General features: G+C 40.9%; 2 protein-coding genes and 1 pseudogene across 3 annotated transcripts; 2 read left to right on the top strand and 1 right to left on the bottom strand.

Annotated features, from left to right (window-relative positions):
* Positions 1-703: 703 nt before the first annotated feature.
* On the top strand, positions 704-15,195 carry LOC140998225 (transmembrane and coiled-coil domains protein 1-like). 2 transcript variants are annotated; one of them, XM_073468429.1, is made up of 8 exons: positions 704-855; positions 2,948-3,121; positions 6,572-6,615; positions 7,375-8,141; positions 11,943-12,362; positions 13,008-13,492; positions 13,592-13,727; positions 13,810-15,195. In XM_073468429.1, the coding sequence occupies exons 4-8, from the start codon at positions 7,539-7,541 to the stop codon at positions 14,122-14,124; spliced, it is 1,959 nt and encodes a 652-aa protein (XP_073324530.1). In that variant the 5' UTR covers positions 704-855; positions 2,948-3,121; positions 6,572-6,615; positions 7,375-7,538; the 3' UTR covers positions 14,125-15,195. The 2 variants fall into 2 exon arrangements, with proteins under 2 accessions (XP_073324530.1, XP_073324531.1); XM_073468430.1 differs by lacking the exon at positions 704-855 and adding an exon at positions 3,203-3,282.
* A 1,798-nt stretch (positions 15,196-16,993) lies between these two features.
* LOC140997700 (transmembrane and coiled-coil domains protein 1-like) lies at positions 16,994-17,903 on the top strand (annotated as a pseudogene).
* A 406-nt stretch (positions 17,904-18,309) lies between these two features.
* h1m (linker histone H1M) lies at positions 18,310-20,006 on the bottom strand. The gene is made up of 5 exons (XM_073468974.1): positions 19,804-20,006; positions 19,402-19,658; positions 19,214-19,325; positions 19,088-19,137; positions 18,310-18,607 (listed from the first exon to the last, which is right to left on the bottom strand). Exons 1-5 carry the CDS (start codon positions 19,886-19,888, stop codon positions 18,371-18,373), a joined length of 741 nt encoding a protein of 246 aa, XP_073325075.1. The 5' UTR covers positions 19,889-20,006; the 3' UTR covers positions 18,310-18,370.
* Positions 20,007-21,721: the final 1,715 nt, after the last annotated feature.

Genomic DNA, 21,721 nt, shown 5'->3' with positions numbered 1-21,721 from the left:
ACATCTCGATCGATAACGTGACATTTAGGTATGACAGAAAGTTGGTTATACATTAATCAGGTTGAGATGGAGGGATTAATTGATTTTAATTGTACCACTTAACTGGCTATGTGGTGATCTATAACCCTCCATGATCCTGGTGTGGAAATATTCCTTTAATCTGTTTTAAACTGGTGAGATTTACTCTACAGTAATCTACTGGGAAGCTTCTCACGCATGTGTATCACTTTACATGGTGGCCACTATCAGATATTTTCATTCAGATCAGTAATGTTAGGGTTGACATTTTGAAGTTGAACGTAAAAGCACATGAGCAGAGCTGTGATCAGATCAAATACAAGTCTACCCACTGTCCTCTAACCTAGCAGCATGCATAATCTGTAACACACGGTCTGCTATGTATCAAAACATGTTATACATCTATTTGAAAAGTAACTGCTCGGATGATGTAAAGGGTTAAATGTTTTGGTTGTATTGCCCTGGAAAGCCATGGGAGCAAGGGCACTGTACAAGGGAGCTCATGATGCTTCAGTGTAAATTAAAATATACATTTTGTCCTCAGGTAACCAGGCGGGCGGTCGCTAACTTACTTCACACTTTAAACATTTACTCCGGGGTGATAAAGGCACATGTTAGACATGCTAACCTCTGGCTAGCTGTGATGAATGCTTCACATCCAGCATAGAGCAACATGAACACTGTGACCTCGCCCCGCACAGCAGCACCGGTGTGCACTGTGAAGTAAAATGAGCGCCCTCCAGTGCACCACGTTAGCTTGCACTGCTAGCTGCAAGAGGAGCAGACGAGCCGTCAAACCGGGGACAGGGATGTGTTCTGACTTTATCTGCCACGACGGTGAGCACCACCCTGTAATAAAACGTTAATGTGGTCTGACGTTTTCAGTAAATATATCCTATTGTTGTGTATTTTATTGGCCAGGCCTGCGAGCGATGGCTAGCAAGCTGCTAACTCCATCCTCTTCTTATCTCTAGCTAACGTTAAACCGTCGGGCTCAGACTATTTGCAGTAACTTAATAACGTTACTCATAAATACACCTTTTGTATTTGTGTATCGTTTCACTCTATCGCAGCGTCTGCTTTTGAATTTCCAATCAGACGCGTTACTACTGTTACCTTACATGTAATGACACCAAATGCACCTGTAACCTATCGAGTGATTTAATTAAGTAACGCAAGCTGTGTGCCGGAGTTAAGCTCTAACGTTGGTGTTTTGATGAAAGTTTTTGTTTGTGTTTTTGAGGAAACTTTATTGTTGGGCCTCTAGGTGTTATCACTGAAGCGGTGGTGATGATCTCATCGGATTGCACGGATGACTGTATTCTTGCTGAGAGCTCTGTTTGTATCCTGTACATTGTTGTGTTAAACATTTGTTGTTGTGTATTTGTCATGTTGAATTGTTTTATCTCAGCTGTGGCTCTACGAGACAGTAAATGGTTCATGTCCTGCAGATTTTCTCTAGAGGCTATCTTGCACTATTAATTAACATTACACAATTAATTAAGCTAAAAGGCCTGGGAGGCCCGTGCTGTACAAAATTAAAACGCGTGTTTTTCATTTTACCATCCTAGATATGAAACTCCAGACTTGAATGAGCTGCTTGTGGAAAATAAAAATGCCTTCACTGGTTTGTTTCGGGTGGAGTAATCTCATCAGGTTACATTGGGCTGCATTATAGGGACAGTCTGTGGGTTATTTCATCACATGGGAATGTAGGAGCGACATCTAACACTATGGTGCGTAAACATACTGAATATTAAGTTGTGACTGAACCCATAGTCCATATCAGGGAAATATCTAAAGATACCTGCTGTTTTTTTTTTTTAGATTAACCCTATAGCTCCCCAAACAGCACAGATTCTAATTCATTATTGCTTTATAAAGTTGTTATGGTTAACATATTGGGTAGTAGTTGCCTAATTACACGTTTGGTGGACATAATCATTTATTTCGATTGGCATTTCAGTGCACTTGATGAGTATAAGTCCAATATTCACTCTACTTTTAGCTCTGTCTTGGTCTGCACCAGCTCCTGATAACAATATTATATCTCGGTTTTAGGTTCCAGTATGCTTTGCAGGCTGTTTACTGTGGATCTCAGATCTGTCAGATTTCTCATCTTGAACTGATGTCGTGATATTGAGGCTGCTGCAGTTTTTGGAGCTGGGCGCCACAGTTGCTCTTCACTGACTGCAAAACTTTAGGGCATGATGGGAAATGCGTCGCTTCCACTCATATAAGAGCTGTTTGGTTGAGATACTGGATAAAGAGCATGACGTTTTACAGAAACGTGTCCTTTATCCGATGGAATAATTTCATTACAATCTGTGATTGCTCTAGTCTACAATGTGAATATTACTTATTTAATTCCTTGAGTATCATGGAGACACACAAAACCATTGGGACATAAGGATTCTAAAAATAACATCTGATGAGAAGCCCTGACTGTCTAAATATATGATTGGCCTGTTTATCTGCTTTCCTCTCCCTGTTTGTTTCAGTTATTGATTGACGTTTTGAATGTATTTAGGTTGAGGGGGCCAGGCCAAGCAATTAAGTTTGGGCAGCTGATATATAGAGCAGCAAATTGATGTGATGGCTGCCTCATACGAGTCTCTAGCCTCATCTATCTAAATTTTCATGGAAAATACTTAAATTAATTCTGAGGTTAAACCTTAAATGCTGTTGTAATGATCTCAGGTAGCTTATATAGCATTTCAGTAGACTACCATGTCATACAGGAGAGTACAAGATGAATAACATTGCTCAACAGTGCGACATAGACTTTGTTGGTGCAGCATTACGGCTTTATAATTTGTATACACAACATATTTGTGAGAAAGACGTCTCCTGTGTGTCTGAAGTTGTCTTTCACAGTGAACTGTTTCTCATGCTGTCCTACCTCTTTTGTTTCTGTTTTTCTTTGCAGCATGTGATTTTTCTAAATGTCCATGGAAACAGCTGACTAAAGGTCGACAGCTACCGCATCAGATTTCCATTTGTAACAATTATCCAGAGGAAGCAGTGCTGGAAATTCGCTTGGATTATACCTTTTCCTGTGTTAATAGATCCACAAATCATCTGCTGATGACCACATCTGAAGGTATGTTTTTTTGCACTGGGACTCCTGCTGAGTTGTTCGTACCTCTGTTGTTATTGAAGCTAACAGTTTTGTTTTTTACAGATCTTTCAGTACTATTATCAAGGGATTGACCGACATGGTTTTTTCAGGGCCAATACCAACACCGCTTATTAGTAATCAAGGTAACCGATATTTGGAACCAATATACATTTACAGTAAGATGATAAAATCTTGTGTATTTCCATTTTCTCATTTTCTGCTACTTAATACTTCTACCACACTACATTTATTTAAATAACTTTAGTTACTAGTTGCTCAAATTATTCAGTGTTGATTGTAACCAATAATTGCGGGCCATTGAGTGAGACCACAGACTGGTGACCAGGACAGAGAAAAAACACTGCATCTGAACCATCAGAACACATTTCAAATGTGTTTTCGGCAATCTGACACAAAAAACACATTACATCTGAAATGAATGAGTGTTAATCTAAGTGATGCAGATGTAGGACTACTGGAATAATGCATGTAAGCCTATGCTGTAGCAATGACTCCTTAAATGTTTCTTTGACACAAGTAAAAGCTTAAACGCTGCTAGACGTGCACAACGCTCAGTAGATGGTGTGACCTTGCAGCACTGCATGCACAGAGTGATAGGCGAGTGTTGGCTGACCCACTTCAAAGAGAACACTTTGCCCTCAGCCTAGAGGAGTCGGATGCCATTGTATTTTCATCGTAGATGAAGGATACAGTTCCACGTCTGTGTGGGAGTTTCTGCTCCAGTGTCTTGTCTTGACTTTAGAGCTTACAAAGCGCGTGTTAGACTGAATTGCTGAGTGGCTAAGTCAGATTCATGTGGCTGAAGAGGATGTTTTTTCATACAAGATCAGAGGCATCCATAGAAGAAGCTTAGTGTTTAATCAGTTAGTTATAAAGGTTATATAATAATTGATAGCGTTAACATTATGACATGTATATCAGAGGGCCAGTAAGTGGGGAAGGAAGCTTCAAGAATATAATCTATTGATGATTTACTTTGTTTTGAGTAATGAGGGAAATGAGTGTCAGCAGTAAGTGAACACGGTTTAAACATGAAGCAGCCTTTGTTTAAGCGTGTTGATCAGAAAGAATTGGCAAAGATTTGCTTTTCATTATTGTACCATTCACTACCACCTACCCTTCAACAAAGCTTTCTTATCCAACACTGCAGATGTAACAGCAGGGCCAGCAGTAATGAGTCACTGTGTATCACTAATGCTGCATTTCATAGAGTTTTTGGTGCTAGATTGTGCTGCTGGCTTGTTAAGTGATACTTTATATCTCTGCTGACTCGAGGAATCATTTTTCTGTTTGTCTGCAATATAATCCATGTACTACATAGTCAGAGCCATCACTTTAGGCTCTTTGGAGAAACACGCTTCTCAGAATGCCTTGTAAAACAGCCTGTCAAGGTGCTCAAAGGAGGAGGAAAGAACTGGAAACTTACTGTTGTGAAATAATATTCATTTTTTCTCTTTATGACAAATGCGAGAGCTACAGTTGACAATATACTAAAGAACTACATAGAAATGCTTCGTAGTGGGTGTAATTCAGGTTTAATTTAGCAATATGTGAATACATAAATTCAAATGCATGCACTGGAAACAAATTATGCTGTGCTGTAGGGATGTGCATGGCTAGTTGATTTAACATGTCTCTCTCACTTGATGGCACCAGAAATATGAGTTGGTTAAAACTATTATTTTATCAATGTACACATTTAAATTACAGCGGCAGCTTGCAATGTGTTCACCTTGTGAGTCTGTGTGTGTATCATCATGGCAAAATGTGGTCCCGGAAACACCTTTTGTAGCGGGACCTCACACAGAAGCAGTTTTGGGGGCTTTGCCAGGTGTTTATATGTCTGTCTGTCTGTGGACGTGCTTCAGAGGTATGTAGTTGAGATCAAAATAAAGGCTGAGTTTGAGGATGGCCGTGGTTGGACTCATTAGTACTGGGTACTAATCTAATAATGTAATAATATCTACTGAGTACTCATGGGCTGGAATGTGAACATGTTGACAGGCGTTGCGGCTGGGGTTGCAATGGTATGAGATAACCATCTGAGAAAATTTCACAGTTAAGGTATGCAATATACACAGATGATATTATCATTATTAGTTACATTGACCTGCAAAGGAATTAAAACACATTTTTTAACTTTCTACATTACACATTATTACAATTTCACAAAATATTATGTCCTGACAGACATGAAACTTGATATAAACTTGAAATATATACATTTCTGACAACAGTAATATGGTGGATTAGCAAATGCAAACAGTACGATGACCATTCATTTTCACACCATGGTATACCTTGAAACCTGCAACCCTAGTCATGGCTGGTGTGATGCAATTGCAAGATGTTCTCTAGTTGAAGATCGTGATGACTGTTTTCAAATGGCTCTAATATGATATATTATTTTGGACTATTTTTAACCTAAATTGTGCTCAATTTTGATTGCTTTCTGAGTGCTTTCTTAATTTTAGATCAGTCAACTAGTCTAGGAAGTTTAAACTTCCTTTTAGATGTCAGGTGATTTAGTGGTTTGCAACATCCCAACTTAACTGTTCTTGTGCACTGCAACCAGGGACAGCCAGTGCTTTGGTCTTGATTCCTTGTGATTCAACCATGCAGACGCAAAGCAGAACCAGATAAGGGCGTGCCTGTTCCTGGCATTTGAAATGGGTATGCTTGAACACTGAAGTTGATTCAAATGATCAATTTCATCAGTTAAAATTTTGTTTTTTTAAATCCTTCAATAATAACTGTGCAAATCTGCAATTATAAACACACAGAACAATTGAGTACAGAACTAAGGCTGACATTTAGGTCTGGGGTTTAGGTTTTAGGAATGATTTGGCCATAAACTAGACTGTGGCAAACATAAACGGATGCTGTAAAACATTTTTTAAACTCATGTCCATTTGGACAAATTGGAAAAATATTTCAAGGATGGTGTGCACATTTGTTGGCTCGTTGGAGAAAAGGAGGACAGGAGGGCTCTTTCCCAGGCTAACGTCCCCCCACACCCCCTGTATGTGCTACAGATGAGTCGCACAGTGACAGCTCCTTTGAGCAGTGTTCATGCCTTGTTTTGATGTTTGGTTCTGTGTAGAAGTAGTATTATTGTATTGAACACTGTCTGGAGCTGCAGTCATGTTAATGTTGTCATGTCATGTGTGCTAGTCCATTAGGGTTGGATAATTTCTACTCGTCAGCATGTTAGAAGCTTTTAACTCTCATCTGGTGCAGCATTCCTTTACACATCCATTATGACCAGTTATGACTGAGTGAAAAGTTTGTGTGCAAGTCTGTTTATTCCTGCATGGTGCTGCAGTATGCGTAGTCTGGAACCCTTTTCCTCTCTGTCGTATGGAGCGTATTATATATGTTTTTTTTTCTTTTTATTTCTGCTTCATTTAGCCAATCCTGCGTTGTGAGTCAGTAGAGGAGAAGCGGGGCTGATGGTAAGCTCTTTGTCAAACTCTATCTCACCTCCTCTCTCTTGCTTTCTTTCTCACTGTCTCATTACATGATGGTAAAGACTTTTTATATAACCTGTCATCTGAGAGCCACAGAGCTGGATCGGACCTTTACATTGCAGGATTTAGCCTTGTTATAAGATGAGATGCAAAAGAGGAGACTGCCGTGGATCGTTGAACTCCTTAATCAGTTGAGAATTAGATCACTATCTCTATCCATTTAGTATTTCATTTGCGTTTTTTTTTCACACTCTGTAGTCTCTTTGTTAGCTTCATCTGGGCACTCTTAATTATGTTGATTATTGATTTCCATAATGAATGCTTTCTGAAATGTATTCATGAGGGCTTTTGTACAGTTGGGCTTGAATGCCCAGAAATAAACAATGGAAAGTGATTTTAGAAACAGCCAAAGGTCGTGCTGTATAACAGACTTTGACATTTCAGAAACTGTTCTGTTTATTTTGTAGACTTTGTTTTTGCATTACTGGGTTGGCACTATCAGATATGCCTCATGCTGTTTTCCATCAGCAAAGAGAACATTTAGAAGCTTTTTTTCAATCATGAATTGTTTGCAAAAAGATTATTTTTGGACAAAATGAACAAGAAACCTTCTTAAACTGCAAAAAAGTGGTCATGTCTGTGTCAACCCAGTTAATGTAGCTTGTCGTTGTTTTATATTCTGCTTATTATGTTCATCACTCACTGCTGCATGTCATAATCCATTTTATTTTCCTTTTGTGGTAGACAAGCATGACATTGAGCCAAGCCACAGATGCATGCGCACTCAAAAGGCCCAACTGAGCGCCAACCCCTCTGCTCCCCGGCTTTCAACCAGTCGCTCAGAGGGGGGGGTGTTGACGGGGCGTAGCTAGTCCCCTGCACCCCCTAGTAGAAACTGGAGGTCTCTGATGGATCAGGGTAGTAGTGAGCTGAGTCCAGAGGAGCCGGACGCGGGAGGCCGAGCGGAGACGGAGGTCGGCAGGAGGGCGTCGGAGTCAGAGCACGGCTTGTCCAAAATCACCCATAATGCCCTGGAGAACATGGGAGCGTTGGGCCATGGCCTGAAGCACTTCTTCCAGCCACAGCGCCGACGCTCCTCCGTTTCCCCACATGACTCCGTCTCTACCTGCACAGGCGCCCCTCCCTCCGAACCCACTGAAGTAGGGTCAGAAGTAGGGGATGCTCCTGCCTCCTCGGCCCTCCCTTTGGATTCTGACAACCTTGCCGCTTCCGTCCCTCCCGCAGCTCTGAGCCGCGTTCTGCAGCAGATTCGAGCTGCTCCACCGATGATGAAGAGAGGCACCAGCCTGCAGAGCCGCCGCAGCAAGGTGGGGGGCCCCGGGGATCCTCCCCAGAAAGGTAGCCCACAGATCCACAGACGCAGCACCCATGAGGCCCTGCTGCAGGCTGGACGCCCACGCTCCTCCTCGACCACAGATACACCCAGCAGCCCAGCCCTGGCTGACATGCTGCTTACATCTGGTTACCACTCAACTGAGGAGCCTGACAAGGTGAGCGTCTCAGTCCTTTCAAGTAGTCCAGGTGAAAAATTAAACATTGGTCATGCATCAGTACATTCTTTACGGAGAAGGAAGACATTCCAGTCTGGATGCAAGTGATGCACTGAGAGGTTTTTGATATAGGTTACATTGGCATTGACCTAGAGCGAGTGCCCAAGCTTTTTACCTTAGTGGGCCAAAACTGAAACTTAATGGTGGGCCAAAGGCCAAAAGCAAATGCCTAATCTAGTGTATTGTTAAATGCAAAATGGTATGAGGATCCCAGTTAAGTGTCACTATGCTAGCCATGCTTAGATTAAGAGAAAAAAAAAATTACATATTCAAAGAGCATTTTTACCTCACAACAAACAAAACTGCATAAACAGCTATTTATATAATATTTTTCGGATTAATTATTTATTTTTCACTAGAAACATCTGGCAGGCCAAATCCAACTTTATGGTGGGTCAGTTGTGTCCTGCAGGCCCCACTTTGGGCAGAACTGGTGGAGGATAAAAACAAAATCACTTGCTTCTCCCCTCACATTCCTCCAACGAGTCATAACAGACAGACATGATACACACTGCTGGAATCTGTGTGACTTGCACTTTACAGCGTATTATCTGTCTGTCACAGATAACATTTACTTAAAGGGTAACTCCACCAATTTTTAACATTAAAGAGTGTTTAAAGGTTTTGAGAGTACAGCATATGTGGAAAAAGAAGTATAAAGCCTTTTATAGATAATAAAATACCAGAGATATTATCTTTTTTTATTCCATACATTTTTCTTCCTTTTCAAAACCCAGTGTCTACATTACCCACAATGAAACTCAACCACAGAGTGACATCACTAGAGGCAGTTTATCAGATCACATGCAGCCTCCTCTGGAGCCACAAAAGGCTTTATACTCCCTATTTCACAGTTACCCTCTGGAAATTACAAGAGGCATCTTTTTTTCCTAGGATTTTTGAACTTGCCACGGATTCATCAGGTTCTCTTCAGTATCAAAAGTAATCCAGTATCTGTAGTCTGCACACTGAGGGTTCAGGAACTGCTAAAAAGCTAATGCAGTATCAATTTCCAAGATGCAAATTTGCCAAACTGTATACAAATATAGTTAAATAACTAGGCTCAAGGTATTGCCAACAGTTAACTCACTAACTCCATGGCAACATGTTGTTTTTTTTTTTGTATCCTCCAAAGCATGATGGAAGGAGCTGTAACTGCATAACTTGTTCCAAATATTATAAAGAAAAACAAAAACGGTAGCTTTGACTAAATCTATGAATTTTTGATTTTTCCTTACTGCACTCAGTAAATTTGTATTAATTATTCATAACGTCCCGTCAGCATTTTGTCCCTGGAACACTGACAATCTCCTCTATTCAAATGCGTTCGCTGAGTTGAAAACCTGTTGACACAATTCACATATCTTTTTTCATACAATCTGTCCTTGAGCAAATTTATTATTCATAGAAATGTTGGCTTCAGGACATAAAACATTCAGATTCAAATTGCAATACAAAGAGACACTATGCACTCAAGAGGAAACAAATGCTGCGTATTTGTTTGCAACCCGGCTGTAAAAATAAAAGATAAATGGAGTCATGCATAAATGCCAGAGAAATGTGAGAGAAAGCCAAAACTAAGTGAATTGTGCAAACGTGTTAAAAGGCTGTTAATGGCTTAGATGTGCCTGGATGAACCGGTGAATGGGGAGATGAGCTGTCAGCGGTGGAAGGTCAGAGATTGCCTTTGAGTGGTTGGTCACTATGTGCTTTAAGCCCTTCTAAATTTAGCCTGTGCTGTCACTGAGAGTACTTCAGGTCAGAGAAGGCTTGCAGGGCCAAACAAACTCAAACTTGTGGGATGATTTTGTTGTTGAAACAATGAGGAAAAAAACAACTCTAGTGTGAAACTGTTAAAGGAGGAAGGGGTATACGTGTTGACGACATGACAGATTAAAAGCCGAAAATAAAAAATACACTTGAAACAGGTTTTTTATCAAAAAAATAGCTTCATTAAAAAAAAGTAATTAGTAATTAGAGCAGGGGATAAAAAATGTTAACACACTATAGGGCCATTGAAGAAGTGGGGCTCCATGTCAGCAGTATGACAGAAGACTCTCTGGAATGACAATTCAGGAGAAAGCAGACATCGTAAGACGAGGGGCCATGTCACACTGTTTTGCAGCTCTTGGCACCTCAGTCGAGGCTGAAATTAAGCTTACAAACAGATGTCATAAGCAAGATGGAAACATTTCATCCCCCTGCTCCTGTTAATCATCTTATGACCTGTTACTTGTGATTGACAATGTTCAGCTGACGTTTATACATCACCCGTGGAAATACCTACAGTTTAACGTGGAAACAGACGACTTTTTCCCCTTTAGTGTCTCCAAGTGGCATTATTTTTGGCTCTGCTGTCGCAAAAACAAACGGATCACTGTGCGTTTTCCTCAAGAGTAGCAACTACTAACAACACAGGAATAAACATTTCTTTATTCATTTATTTAGTCTATAATGGAGACGTAAAAGCAGATAGAAATGGGGCCAGGCTGCCAGCCTGACTGGATCACTAATCAGCCTTCAATTTCCCGGGAGATTTAATTTAATTTAATTGTATAGTGTAAATGAGCTTTATAGGTAACCAATCTAAATGCAGGTGGTGTCTTATAGCCTTTTCTTTGTGCAATCAAACAAAGACGTATGTAAACAAACTTGTTGATCACCTTACGTAATAATGCATCTATCAAATAGGTAATCTATTGGTTATGCTGGCATATAACCAGACAGCTTTGTAACAGGACTGTGAAGTTATTCATTAGCAGCTCTTACTTATCGCCTGCCAATGTTGCAGAGTCCTCTGCTGTGTTATCTGTTTTGACCTGACTGTTCCATCAGGCCTTGTGATGGGTAAAAATACTGGTTTCAGTATTATCACTGGAACTGTGAGGGAAAATGAGTATTAAATAGATATGGTAAGTACCACAAACCTCTTCAATCCCCACATTTGAGGTTTGCCAAAATTATCACATGGTTGTTCTTTTAACACTGCCATATTGTTCCAAGTATTGAGTATCCTGACTTCTTACATTACTTTAGTTGGTGTTGGACAAAATCTAAACAGTTTAAACTAAATCTTCCTGTACTGTGAGTTGTCAAACAACGCTTTGTTGTTCATACTGAAGCTGGCTCAGACATACTTAACTTTCAGTTCAATAGAGTTCATAAAGCTCAACAGTTTGCAGGTTTTAAAGGAGCTGGTAGCTCTTATAATGGGCCCAGTTTAGTCTGTTAATTACACAGATTTAATATTTACCGCTCCTCTTGTTGACTCATTTTGAGCCTCAAAGCAATGATGACTGTTTATGGCTTCAAGTCATTTGCACTACTGGGCTTTTTAGCTAAAGTACATCCTGAGGGTAAAATTTAAATCATTGTTATAACTATCTCTCAGTCCTCAGTTAACTTGGCCCATTTTGAGACTGTGTTTCCCACAACAGTCACTGCATCTTTCCACCTTCAGTCCTTGAAATGAAGCTGTGAAGTGACATTCAAAAGGGAGCTTTTTTTTTCTTTGAAAGGCGCCATCTGCTGTTCTGAATAGTGAAGGATATATGTTTATCAAGTGCGAGATGATTCAAGATAATACAGCACAATATTAACAGTATGAACTGATTTTAAATAGTGTTCACATTAGATTCTATAAAGGTTCCCATTAAAAAAAAAAACATTCAGCACTTCAGGGAGAAAACATGATAAACACTGTTTTTTGCCATTCCTTTTTTTTCACTTTTTATCCAACAGCTGGATCGTTATGATGGATCGGGCCCTGCTGTGTCGCCCAACGCCCTCCCCTACGGTGCAGATGGATATGATGTAGTTGACAGTACTCCGGACCCCCAGCGAACGAAGCAGGCCATTGCCCAACTACAACAGAAGATCCTCAAGCTCACCGAACAAATCAAAATCGAACAAACAGCACGTGACGACAACGTGGCCGAATACCTGAAACTCGCTAATAATGCAGACAAACAGCAGAGTGCACGCATCAAACAGGTGTTTGAGAAGAAGAACCAAAAGTCAGCGCAGACCATCCAGCAACTGCAGAGGAAGCTGGAGCATTACCACCGAAAGCTTCGAGAGGTGGAGCACAACGGCATCCCTCGCCAGCCCAAAGATGTTTTCCGAGACATGCACCAGGGGCTGAAAGATGTTGGAGCCAAGGTGTGTGTTTTTCTGAATACTGTAAATGTGTTTATTTAAGCTATGATGGCATTGAGGTGTGCTGTGATTTTTTGATTGATTGTGAACAGGAAATGCGTCTATGCTAGAACCAGGTGATTGGGATTTATTTTTTCTAGTTCAGTGAAGTAACACTAATCTTTTTATATGCCGTTCATATACGAGTGAGAATCATGTGAGAGTCATGTTAAACACAAGTGGTTGTTGTCTCACAGTGGCGTATTGGCAATTTCCATAAGTTGAAGTTAATTAAAATCAGCTGCATAGAGTTTCAATGTACCAGCCACATAACTTAGTGATATCATTAACTTCTATCAGCTGAGCAGAACACTATTTTAGATCAGCAAGTTTCATTTCGTCCAGTTCCTGACAACACCCTGCAGTTTCCACACAAATCACACCACACCGAGTGCTGAGAGGTAGAAATGCTTACACATAAATGACAGATGGCTCCCACAGTAGGTTAATCTGTATAGTAATACAGTATATTCTTCTGGCAACTTGCATGTTATTTTTCCAGTATGTGTTTTCTATCTATAAGGCCTTTAAATCAGTCGAATGAGATTTGTTTGGTCCTTTAACTGTCAGAAATGGGGATGCATTTTAAGTTGATCTCTTTCATTACAGGTGACAGGTGGTCTCTCCAGTTTCTCTCAAGCCACTCACTCTGCAGCTGGAGCTGTCGTGTCTAAGCCGAGAGAAATCGCCTTTCTCCTCCGCCGCCACAGGTTTGGCAGTGATGATAACATTGCAGCCCTGAAAGATTCCTTGGATGAAACCCAGGGAGATGAAGGTGTTGGTCCTGGGGGAACGAGGGCACTTGGGACAGGACAGTTGCAGTCCAGCCCAAATGCTAACAGTGATGAAGAATGTTCTAGTACTTCTGGCTCCGCTGGAGCCAACAGCACGACTGAAGCCCCCGGAGGACCTCCTAGCTCCAAGGGCAATACACTTGATTATGCCCAGGCCTCTGGCTTTGACGCTATACTCCATGAGATCCAAGAGCTGCGGGACAACCAAGGTCGACTCGAGGAGTCCTTTGAAAACTTGAAAGCCCACTATCAGCGGGACTACACGATGATCATGGAGGCCCTGCAAGAGGAAAGATACAGGTATCATATCATGCCCTTTGCAATGCAGTATACTAGGTCTATATAGTTGGGAAGAAAAAGTCCTATTTGTGATGTACCGTTGTTGTCACTATTTTGCAGGTGTGAACGTTTAGAAGAGCAGCTCAATGACTTGACAGAACTCCACCAGAATGAAATTCTGAACTTGAAACAGGAACTAGCCAGCATGGAGGAGAAGATTGCTTACCAGTCTTATGAAAGAGCGAGAGACATTCAGGTAAGCTTCACCAAATATTAACAAAATGTTTCTGCCTCGTCATCAGATCTATTTCACCGACAGTTTTGTCTCTGACCTGTAGGAGGCGCTGGAGGCATGTCAGACGCGTATCTCCAAGATGGAGCTGCAGCAGCAGCAACAGCAGGTGGTGCAGCTCGAGGGTTTGGAGAACGCCACAGCACGGACTCTACTTGGAAAACTAATCAATGTGCTGCTAGCTGTTATGGCAGTGCTTTTGGTGTTTGTGTCCACAGTGGCCAATTGTGTCGTCCCCCTGATGAAAACACGCAGCCGCACGCTTTCTACGTTGCTCCTCGTAATCCTCCTCGCCTTCCTCTGGAGGCACTGGGATGCTATTTCAGAGTATCTGCATCACTTTCTCCTGCACCCCAGATGACCGGCTTGAGGAGGCATATTTTAATAATGAAGGGACAGGGTTTGGGACTGATGTGTAAAAGGAGGACATTGACTCGTACAGGGAGTTGAAACTCAATAGTCCTAGCTTTTCTTCCTCTTGAGCAGCTTCTCAAAACACTCAGGAGGATTGCATCAGAGGTTTGTCACTTTATCACTTTCTGAAATGCATTTTGAAAAGAGTAAAACAGAGAATAAGGTGGCGAAAAGGCTTGATGTTTGGTATTGATTTGCTATCATTGGTGCAATTGGGGCACAAGCACATACAGTAAAAGGGTGAACTGGGCATAGTTGAAGGAGGGGCAGAGAGAACTGCACACTTGATTTCTCTCTTCTGAGTGAATTTGTTTACATGTGGAAAACTTTTCATTGTTTCCCCACAGAAGAAATTGTAATTCAGAGTTTTATTACTTTTGAGCTGATTCAAGTGGTATTGTTTTGAAGTCACTGCTATTTTTAATACAACTGATTGATGGCTTTTTATTTTATTTTAACTGTTATGAGCCGTTCTGCTGATTTAGTTGTCCACATTCTCTTTTTGTGAGTTCTCTCTCTTCTGGTCTTGCCATTCTGGTTTTTCAGTCTGCTCTTTATTTCTCCTTTTACTTAGTCTTTTGAAATTTCAGCTTGTGTGACCAACTCTTCCTCTTCCTGCTCACTACACTCTGGAGAATGGGGTGCTTGCACATCAGCTACATTGCTCTGGAAACAGACTTGTCACTGGATCAAACAGTAGTCGATTCTCGACTTGTTTCTTTTGGATGTGTGAAGTCAGTAACACTGGTTCTGCCACAACCAGGATATTACTATCGAGAACTTTATTTGGAGTTGCGACCCTGCCCTCTGGGCCAACTGGATCCTACTGTCCTGGTGGACTTTCCACTGCAGAAGAATAATCTATGAGAACTTAATTAACATACTTGAAGAGCAGTTAAAGTGCTCAAAGACTCAGTGCTTCCGTACTGTTTCTATTAGTGACAATGAAATAGTAATACTTTTTAGTTGATTTTTTTATTTTTTAAAGACAAATAAATTTGCTGTTTTAAAAGGTGAATCTTGTTTGTTTTCAATGTCATCAAGCCTCCTGTATGGGTCATTGTTGGCCATATATGTAGGATATACTGTATTAAATTGGGTAGTGGTTGTGTTCTTGCAGGTTTTATGAACGCAGCCACCAGTGTGAAGCCTCAACTTGGAGAAGATGGACCTTAATTCTACAAAAATCTAGAAAACGTTATCATTAAAGAGAGTTAACACAGACAAATTGAGGACAGTTTATAGTATCCTTCAGATGAGTCATTTTTGTGTCCAACTTGTTGCAAAGGTGAAAAATCAACCCAGTACCAAAAATGGGATGTTTACCATTCATTCCACCAACATCTTGATACATCAGGGTGAGTACGAGAGGCCACCGACAGGCATTAACAGACCTGTTTCACAGCTGACATACTACGTGCCATAGCAGGAAAGGCAGAGGTGTATTTAATGATATTAACAGTGGCTGCTTATTATTTAAAGGAATTTAACCATCCATGTTATTTATTCCACCTGTGCTTTTCCTGCTAACAAGTCAAAATGTGTGCTGTGAACAAGGTATAGCCTATGAGTGCATTTGAGCCTTTTCATCAGGCCCAGTGTGTTGTGGGTAAACAAACAACTATTAGCTAACAGCTGCTACAAAGAGGAGAGTGAAGGAGAGTAAAGTGACCAACAGACAGCTCTGAGGTGAAGTCTAATCACACACAGAGTAAAATCACCTGTGTGGATTGACTATAGGCCAATTTAGTAGTAATTCAACTAGCGTTTTGTCAACTTTTACCATTAAAAAGTACAACTGTGACGCCAATATCAGTGGCATCCAAACTTGAGCACTTCCTGACAGTGCTAATGTCGCCTGTTAGCTCTACGGTTGCTAAGCAACATGAAAACCTTAGCGGTCGGTGGGATGTTGGCTAGCAAACGGCTAACAGCCAAACTGAGACACATTAGCATTTGTGTTACTGTTTACCTTGTGATTTATTTTGCGCACAATTTTGTTTACAAACTGTCGAGCATGTAGAAAACGGTGGCGTTATTGTTTACAATTAACCATTGATGTTAATAATTAGCTAGCATCTAGCCTGAAGTGAAAAAACTGATTGAATCCAAGTGGCTACCTTGGTAGATGTAGCCTGTGATCCACGTCTGGCAGGTTGGATGTCACTGAAATAGACAACTTCATTTGAAGTCAGGTATGTTAAGTCAGTTCACCCAAATGACAAAAATAATATTCTCACACATCCTTCTAGTAGAAAGTGGCCATAAAGCTTTTGCATCTAATTGCAGTTGAGATGTTTGAAGTCTCTGCCTCCATCCCAGAGTGATGCTCAAAATAATGAAAACACAAATATACATCTGGCAATTTTGAAAACATCAACATCAAAACATGGCTCTCTAAACCCATTTTCAACAGTTTTAAAGGGGCTTTCTGGTAGAAATGGCTCCAATAAAACAATTTAATATCAAAGTAACAGCATCCCTCAAACCTAAAGACGTGCACTAGGGCCTGACGAGCTTTGGGGCCAAGGTCTGTGCTTCCCTGGTACAAGCCACATGTTAAAATATTAAGTCCTAAGATATATTATGGGATCACTGGATGAAGATGTCTCATATCACATCAAACCAATTCAGAGAATCTTGTGATAAAAAATCTCACCTGGTAGAATTGAATGTCATTTTTTTAATTACTGCATTTCTGTGTTTAACTTCACTTGAGCATGCCCACATGTCTTTGTGTTGATTTTCATGTTACAACAGCAGAACAAGTGGAAAAACTTGAAACCCAGGGGGATGAGGGTGTTGTCCCTGGGGGAATGCGGACCTTTGGGAGAGTGCAGCCACAGTCCAGCCCGAGGTATGGCTGTGATGACAACTGTTCTGCTGCTGGTAATAGCTCTGCAGGAGCAGGACATCCTAGCTTCAGAGACAATACCCCTGACTACACCCAGGCATAAGCTTTTGATGCACTAGTCCATGAGATCCAAGAGCTCAGAGAAGACCAAAGTCAACTTGAATACTTTGAAAATGTAAAAGACTCTTACCAACGAGACTACAGGTGTACTCGAGGACCTACAGGAGGAACAATACAGGAAAGATATACTAACTATAGTACTCTGTGTGGTAGGAAATAACCTGTCTAGTATGTGACATACTGTTGTCACTATTTTGCAGGTGTGAACAGCACAGTGACTTGACAGAACTGTACCAGAATGAGATTTTGAACGTGAAACAAGAACTGGCCAGCATGGAGGACAAGATTGCTTACCAGTCATACGAAAGAGCAACAGGTATTCATGTAAGCTTCACTGGTACCACAGACATTTTGACATGTCATAGCAAGAAAAGCAGAAGTGTAACCGATATCAAATATCTGCCATGGGAAAGAGGTTAGTCATTAGAGAATCTGCACTGACAGTCTCATCTGTGACCTGTAGGAGGCGCTGAAGGCATGTCATACACGTCTCTTCAAGCTGGAGCAGCAACAGCAGGTGGTAGAGCTTGAAGGTTTGGACAATGTCACAGCATGGACCCTCTTTGGAAAACTAATCAACTTTCTGCTAGCCGTTATGGCAGTGCTTCTAGTATGCATGTCCACTTGTGTTGTCCTTGATGAGAACATGCAGCTGCACACTTTCTACACTGCTTTGTGTCCTCTTCTCCTTCCTCTGGAGGCACTGGGATGCCATTTTAGACAATCTGCTCTACTTTGTATGCACCAAATAAGATGATGATGACCAATAAATTGTTCAGACTTGGGCATCATTGTTTGGAATCTAAAGTACTAAAGCATTAGGGTCCCAAATTTCAGATCCCTCCTGATAAACATGTCATCTCAATTTGTGTCCACACACTACATCCTTTAGATTGTGAAAGCCAAACAATATTCAATTCCTGTATTTCTCTTTAAATAGTGATGATTCAGTTCTATCCTAGGCAACCTTACTAACAACCTATAGCAGGTTGTGCTGCTGAAGAGGGAAATTGATCGATTTCAAGCTCAAATACTGTAGGCTATATACACACACACACACACACACACACACACACACACACACACACACACACACACCGACTAGCAGAATACATACAGCATCATATTCCAAATTGAGATTAAAAAGCACTCAAGAGCTCCAAAAATAAAGATTTTATTGCAAAACATAACAGTATTAAAACATTTAAGAATTATAAATTTACTCTGCGCTCTTCTTCCTGCGTCGCCCAGTTGCTTTAGCAGCAGGGGCATCAGCCTTGTTCTGGGACGCCTTTCCTGCCTTGGTGGTCTTTGTTGCTTTAGGTTTGGCTGGAGCCGTTGCTTCCTCACCGTCCTCTTTCTCTGCAGCTTTTTTAGCTTTGGGCTTCTTTGCTGGAGCAACCTTAGAGGTAGCAGCCCCTTCATCTTTCTTTGACTTTTTGGGAGGCTTTGGCTCCTAAAATGGTTTAAAAAAAAAAAAAAAAAAAAAAAGTACAGCATGCATGTTCGATTATATAAATGAGAAAATATACTACAAATGTCAGCTTCACAGGTGCATTAAGACACATTAAAACTAGTGTGGCTGACTTGACTTTGTAGAGAAAAAATATTATGTTAAAACTTTTAATCACTCATTCACATGATGTCTCCTACTTCATGTAAAGTCTTTTGTATCCTGAATATTGGACCCGGATTGGCTTCCTAATGATATGTGATGTCACAAATCGTGCTCATAGGCCCGCCTCTTATCAGATTTTTCAGTGAGCACAGACAATTTAGCAATGAATGTGAAAACAGCTTTCTAGTGTCAAACTCTGCACAGTGATGCTCAAACATTCAACTGTAGGAACAAAAAGATGGTGGGGGACTTTAAACAGCTGTATCTAGTTACCCGTCACCTAAATCTGTCTCACAATCATGCCAAGAACAAACTCACCTCTTCAGACTTGCCCTTTTCACTGGCAGTGTCTTTCTTCTTCGTGGCACCTTTAAGAAGTTACAGACCATTAGACACAAGAGCCTTACATGACAGGTTGTAGTCATTTCCCCATTTTATTCATACCTGCTGCTTTTTTGGCCTTCTTGGCTCCATCCTTGGCTGCTTTAGGCTCTTTCTGCACATTGGGATCAGTGTTCTCAGTTTTTGGCTTCGCCTCCTTGACTTTTGGTGCTAGCTTCAGATACAGGATGAAAAGAAAGACCAGATTAATGACTTTATTAAACCCCTTTTGATGAAACTTGACTTCTTACCCTGAATTTCCCCGTCGCGCCTGTGCTGACGCTGGAGTTGGCAGGCCGCACCAACGTGCCAGTCTCCAGTCCTTTTTTAAGGGCTCTCCGTACCAAGTGCTTCAACCTCACCAAATCCACCGAGGGGTATTTTTGTTTGATGTAATTCTGTATGGCTTGGAATGACACTCCTTTGCGAGAGTCCAACTCTTTCAGCGCTTCCTTCACCATAATCGCTGTGGAGGGATGAGCTGCAAGTTTGCGCAGCGTCCCAGCATCTAGACGGCAAACGTGCACACAAATACCCCATTTATACACTTTGATTAAGCTTCAGCAGTTTTGGAAATGTCGATGGTTATAAATAATATGCTCAAACATCACATCTGTTTGAGTGAGAAACGTCTAATCCGTGTGCGCTCAGACCTGATTTCGTCTCTTTCACCGGGGCGTCACTGGAGGAGGGCGCAGGCGGATCAGCAGAGTCTGCTGCTGGCTTTTTAGGAGGCATTACTGAGAGTCAAATCTTTAATAATCAAAACCAGACACGACAAGCCGCAGATCACTTGAAGTCTAAGAGTTGGTTGCTGAACACCTGCACGCCCAGCGTCTTCGTCTTTATGCAGCTGCTTCCGGTAAAATGTGACCAGGTGAATGAGATTGCGTCAGGTCACAGGTGCAATGTATTAGTGTCTGTAGATTAAAGTAATCAGGTATCCACTTCTGGCCACTTACCTTGCAAAAGTTCAATTAGTCTTAGAGAATAGGCCTGTTTTAGAGAAATGCATCTCATGTGGACAAAATATATGAATCCTACACTAATGCAAAGTCAAACATACAATTTTGGAGGTCTTCAAGCTGCAAAAAAAAAATTAAATGTTGTATTAAAAGATAGTCAGGGACAAGGTTCACAAAGAAAAAAATCTCATCGTCTTCTATTCTTATCAGATAATAAAAGCAGTAGGTGGTCTGTCTTTTTTTGTAGCCTCTGTGTGATCTTGAATGTAGATAAAACAGTCTGCACATCCGTGCAGCCTTGCACAGCCCAACTGTCACGTTGAAAACTAACCGCAGTTCCTGTGTAGATTATGAACTGAGACTGACCTTGCTCTTTCATTTAATTAATAAAGTCTGTAGGTTGTAATATAATGAGAGAGATGAATAAAGAGATAAATGATAAATACATTTACATAAATGTAGAAAATAAGTTGAAATTGTATTCCATTTGTCAATGAAACACTAACAGATCAAGGATCAAGGTAATTTATTTTATTCATGTAACAATGTTGCACAACAAAAAGAAAGTTTGTTGTCCCCTTCACACATCACACATAGAATCAATACACAGGTAATTACATTTAAAATAGAATAGGATAAAAACATAAACTAGAGCAATATTTACAGTTATTTATATACATATACGCTGAACATATACACCCAGGAAATAATTCTGTAGTGCAATTTTTTAATTTGCGTCTGGGTGAATGTGAACAGGTGCAACAAGATGGTGATGATATGAATAAAAGAGCCGCACTGGTATGTCACTAATGGGTCACCATGGCAACAATTTGCGTGGGGTTTTGACCCAGTCATAAATGTGAATACAACATTGTCCAGAAATACTTTGCTGAATGACAGACTTGTACTGACACATACAGTATATGATGTTGAACTGTCTGAACCATGCTTGGGATTGCTTTTTCAAATTGCTCAGATCTCAGGAACTGAACCCGACTCTTTGTCTCCTCGTAGTGATGGATATAGCTTGGCTGGTAAGTCAGAGAAAACATGACAACTTGTGTGATGCAAACAACATATTTAATGAATGTAAGTCTATTTGAAGTAATCTGAAAAGATTAGATACACAACAAAGTGAAAACGGGGAATATCAACCAGTCTGGTATAATATGAAATGTACAACTTGGAATCTGTGCAGTTCTGATCTCACATATCACCTGGTACTCTCTCTCCTCTGGCTGCACCCTGTCCCTGCCTGCCATGTCTTCTTGTTCCCGGAGTCATAGTCCTGATAGCAGCTGCTGTAAATCACCTCTGTACCTGTCGTCACACTGACCTCCGTTGGCCTCAGTCCCAGTCTGGTGACGAGCTAAGCTCCACTTAGCTAACTGAACTAATTTACTAACATCAGCCAGTCACTACAGCCAAAGATATCTACAGCAAAGAGTATAGCTTCCTCTGCTTTGGAAACCAGCTCCACCCCAGCTTGGTTAAATTATTGACCTTTTGCTCTGAGGGAAGTTCCTTATACATCTTAAAATAAATGGGTACAATGCAGTGCTACGGTGTCATTCTGGTTGGAGGAACTATTTTTTTATTAGGTTGC

The sequence above is a fragment of the Pagrus major genome, chromosome 6, assembly GCF_040436345.1.
Source record: "Pagrus major chromosome 6, Pma_NU_1.0".
Lineage (NCBI taxonomy): Eukaryota > Metazoa > Chordata > Actinopteri > Spariformes > Sparidae > Pagrus > Pagrus major.
This window is presented reverse-complemented; position numbering and strand designations above follow the sequence as displayed.

Coding starts and splice junctions, on each gene's coding strand:
- LOC140998225 (XM_073468429.1), top strand. CDS start 7,539: ATGGATCAGGGTAGTAGTGAGCTGAGTCCAGAGGAGCCGGACGCGGGA. Junction 12,363..13,007: donor TGAAAGATGTTGGAGCCAAG/GTGTGTGTTTTT, acceptor CTTTCATTACAG/GTGACAGGTGGTCTCTCCAG. Junction 13,493..13,591: donor CTGCAAGAGGAAAGATACAG/GTATCATATCAT, acceptor ACTATTTTGCAG/GTGTGAACGTTTAGAAGAGC.
- h1m (XM_073468974.1), bottom strand. CDS start 19,888: ATGCCTCCTAAAAAGCCAGCAGCAGACTCTGCTGATCCGCCTGCGCCC. Junction 19,326..19,401: donor GCGCGACGGGGAAATTCAGG/GTAAGAAGTCAA, acceptor CTGTATCTGAAG/CTAGCACCAAAAGTCAAGGA. Junction 19,138..19,213: donor GAAGGCCAAAAAAGCAGCAG/GTATGAATAAAA, acceptor AACTTCTTAAAG/GTGCCACGAAGAAGAAAGAC.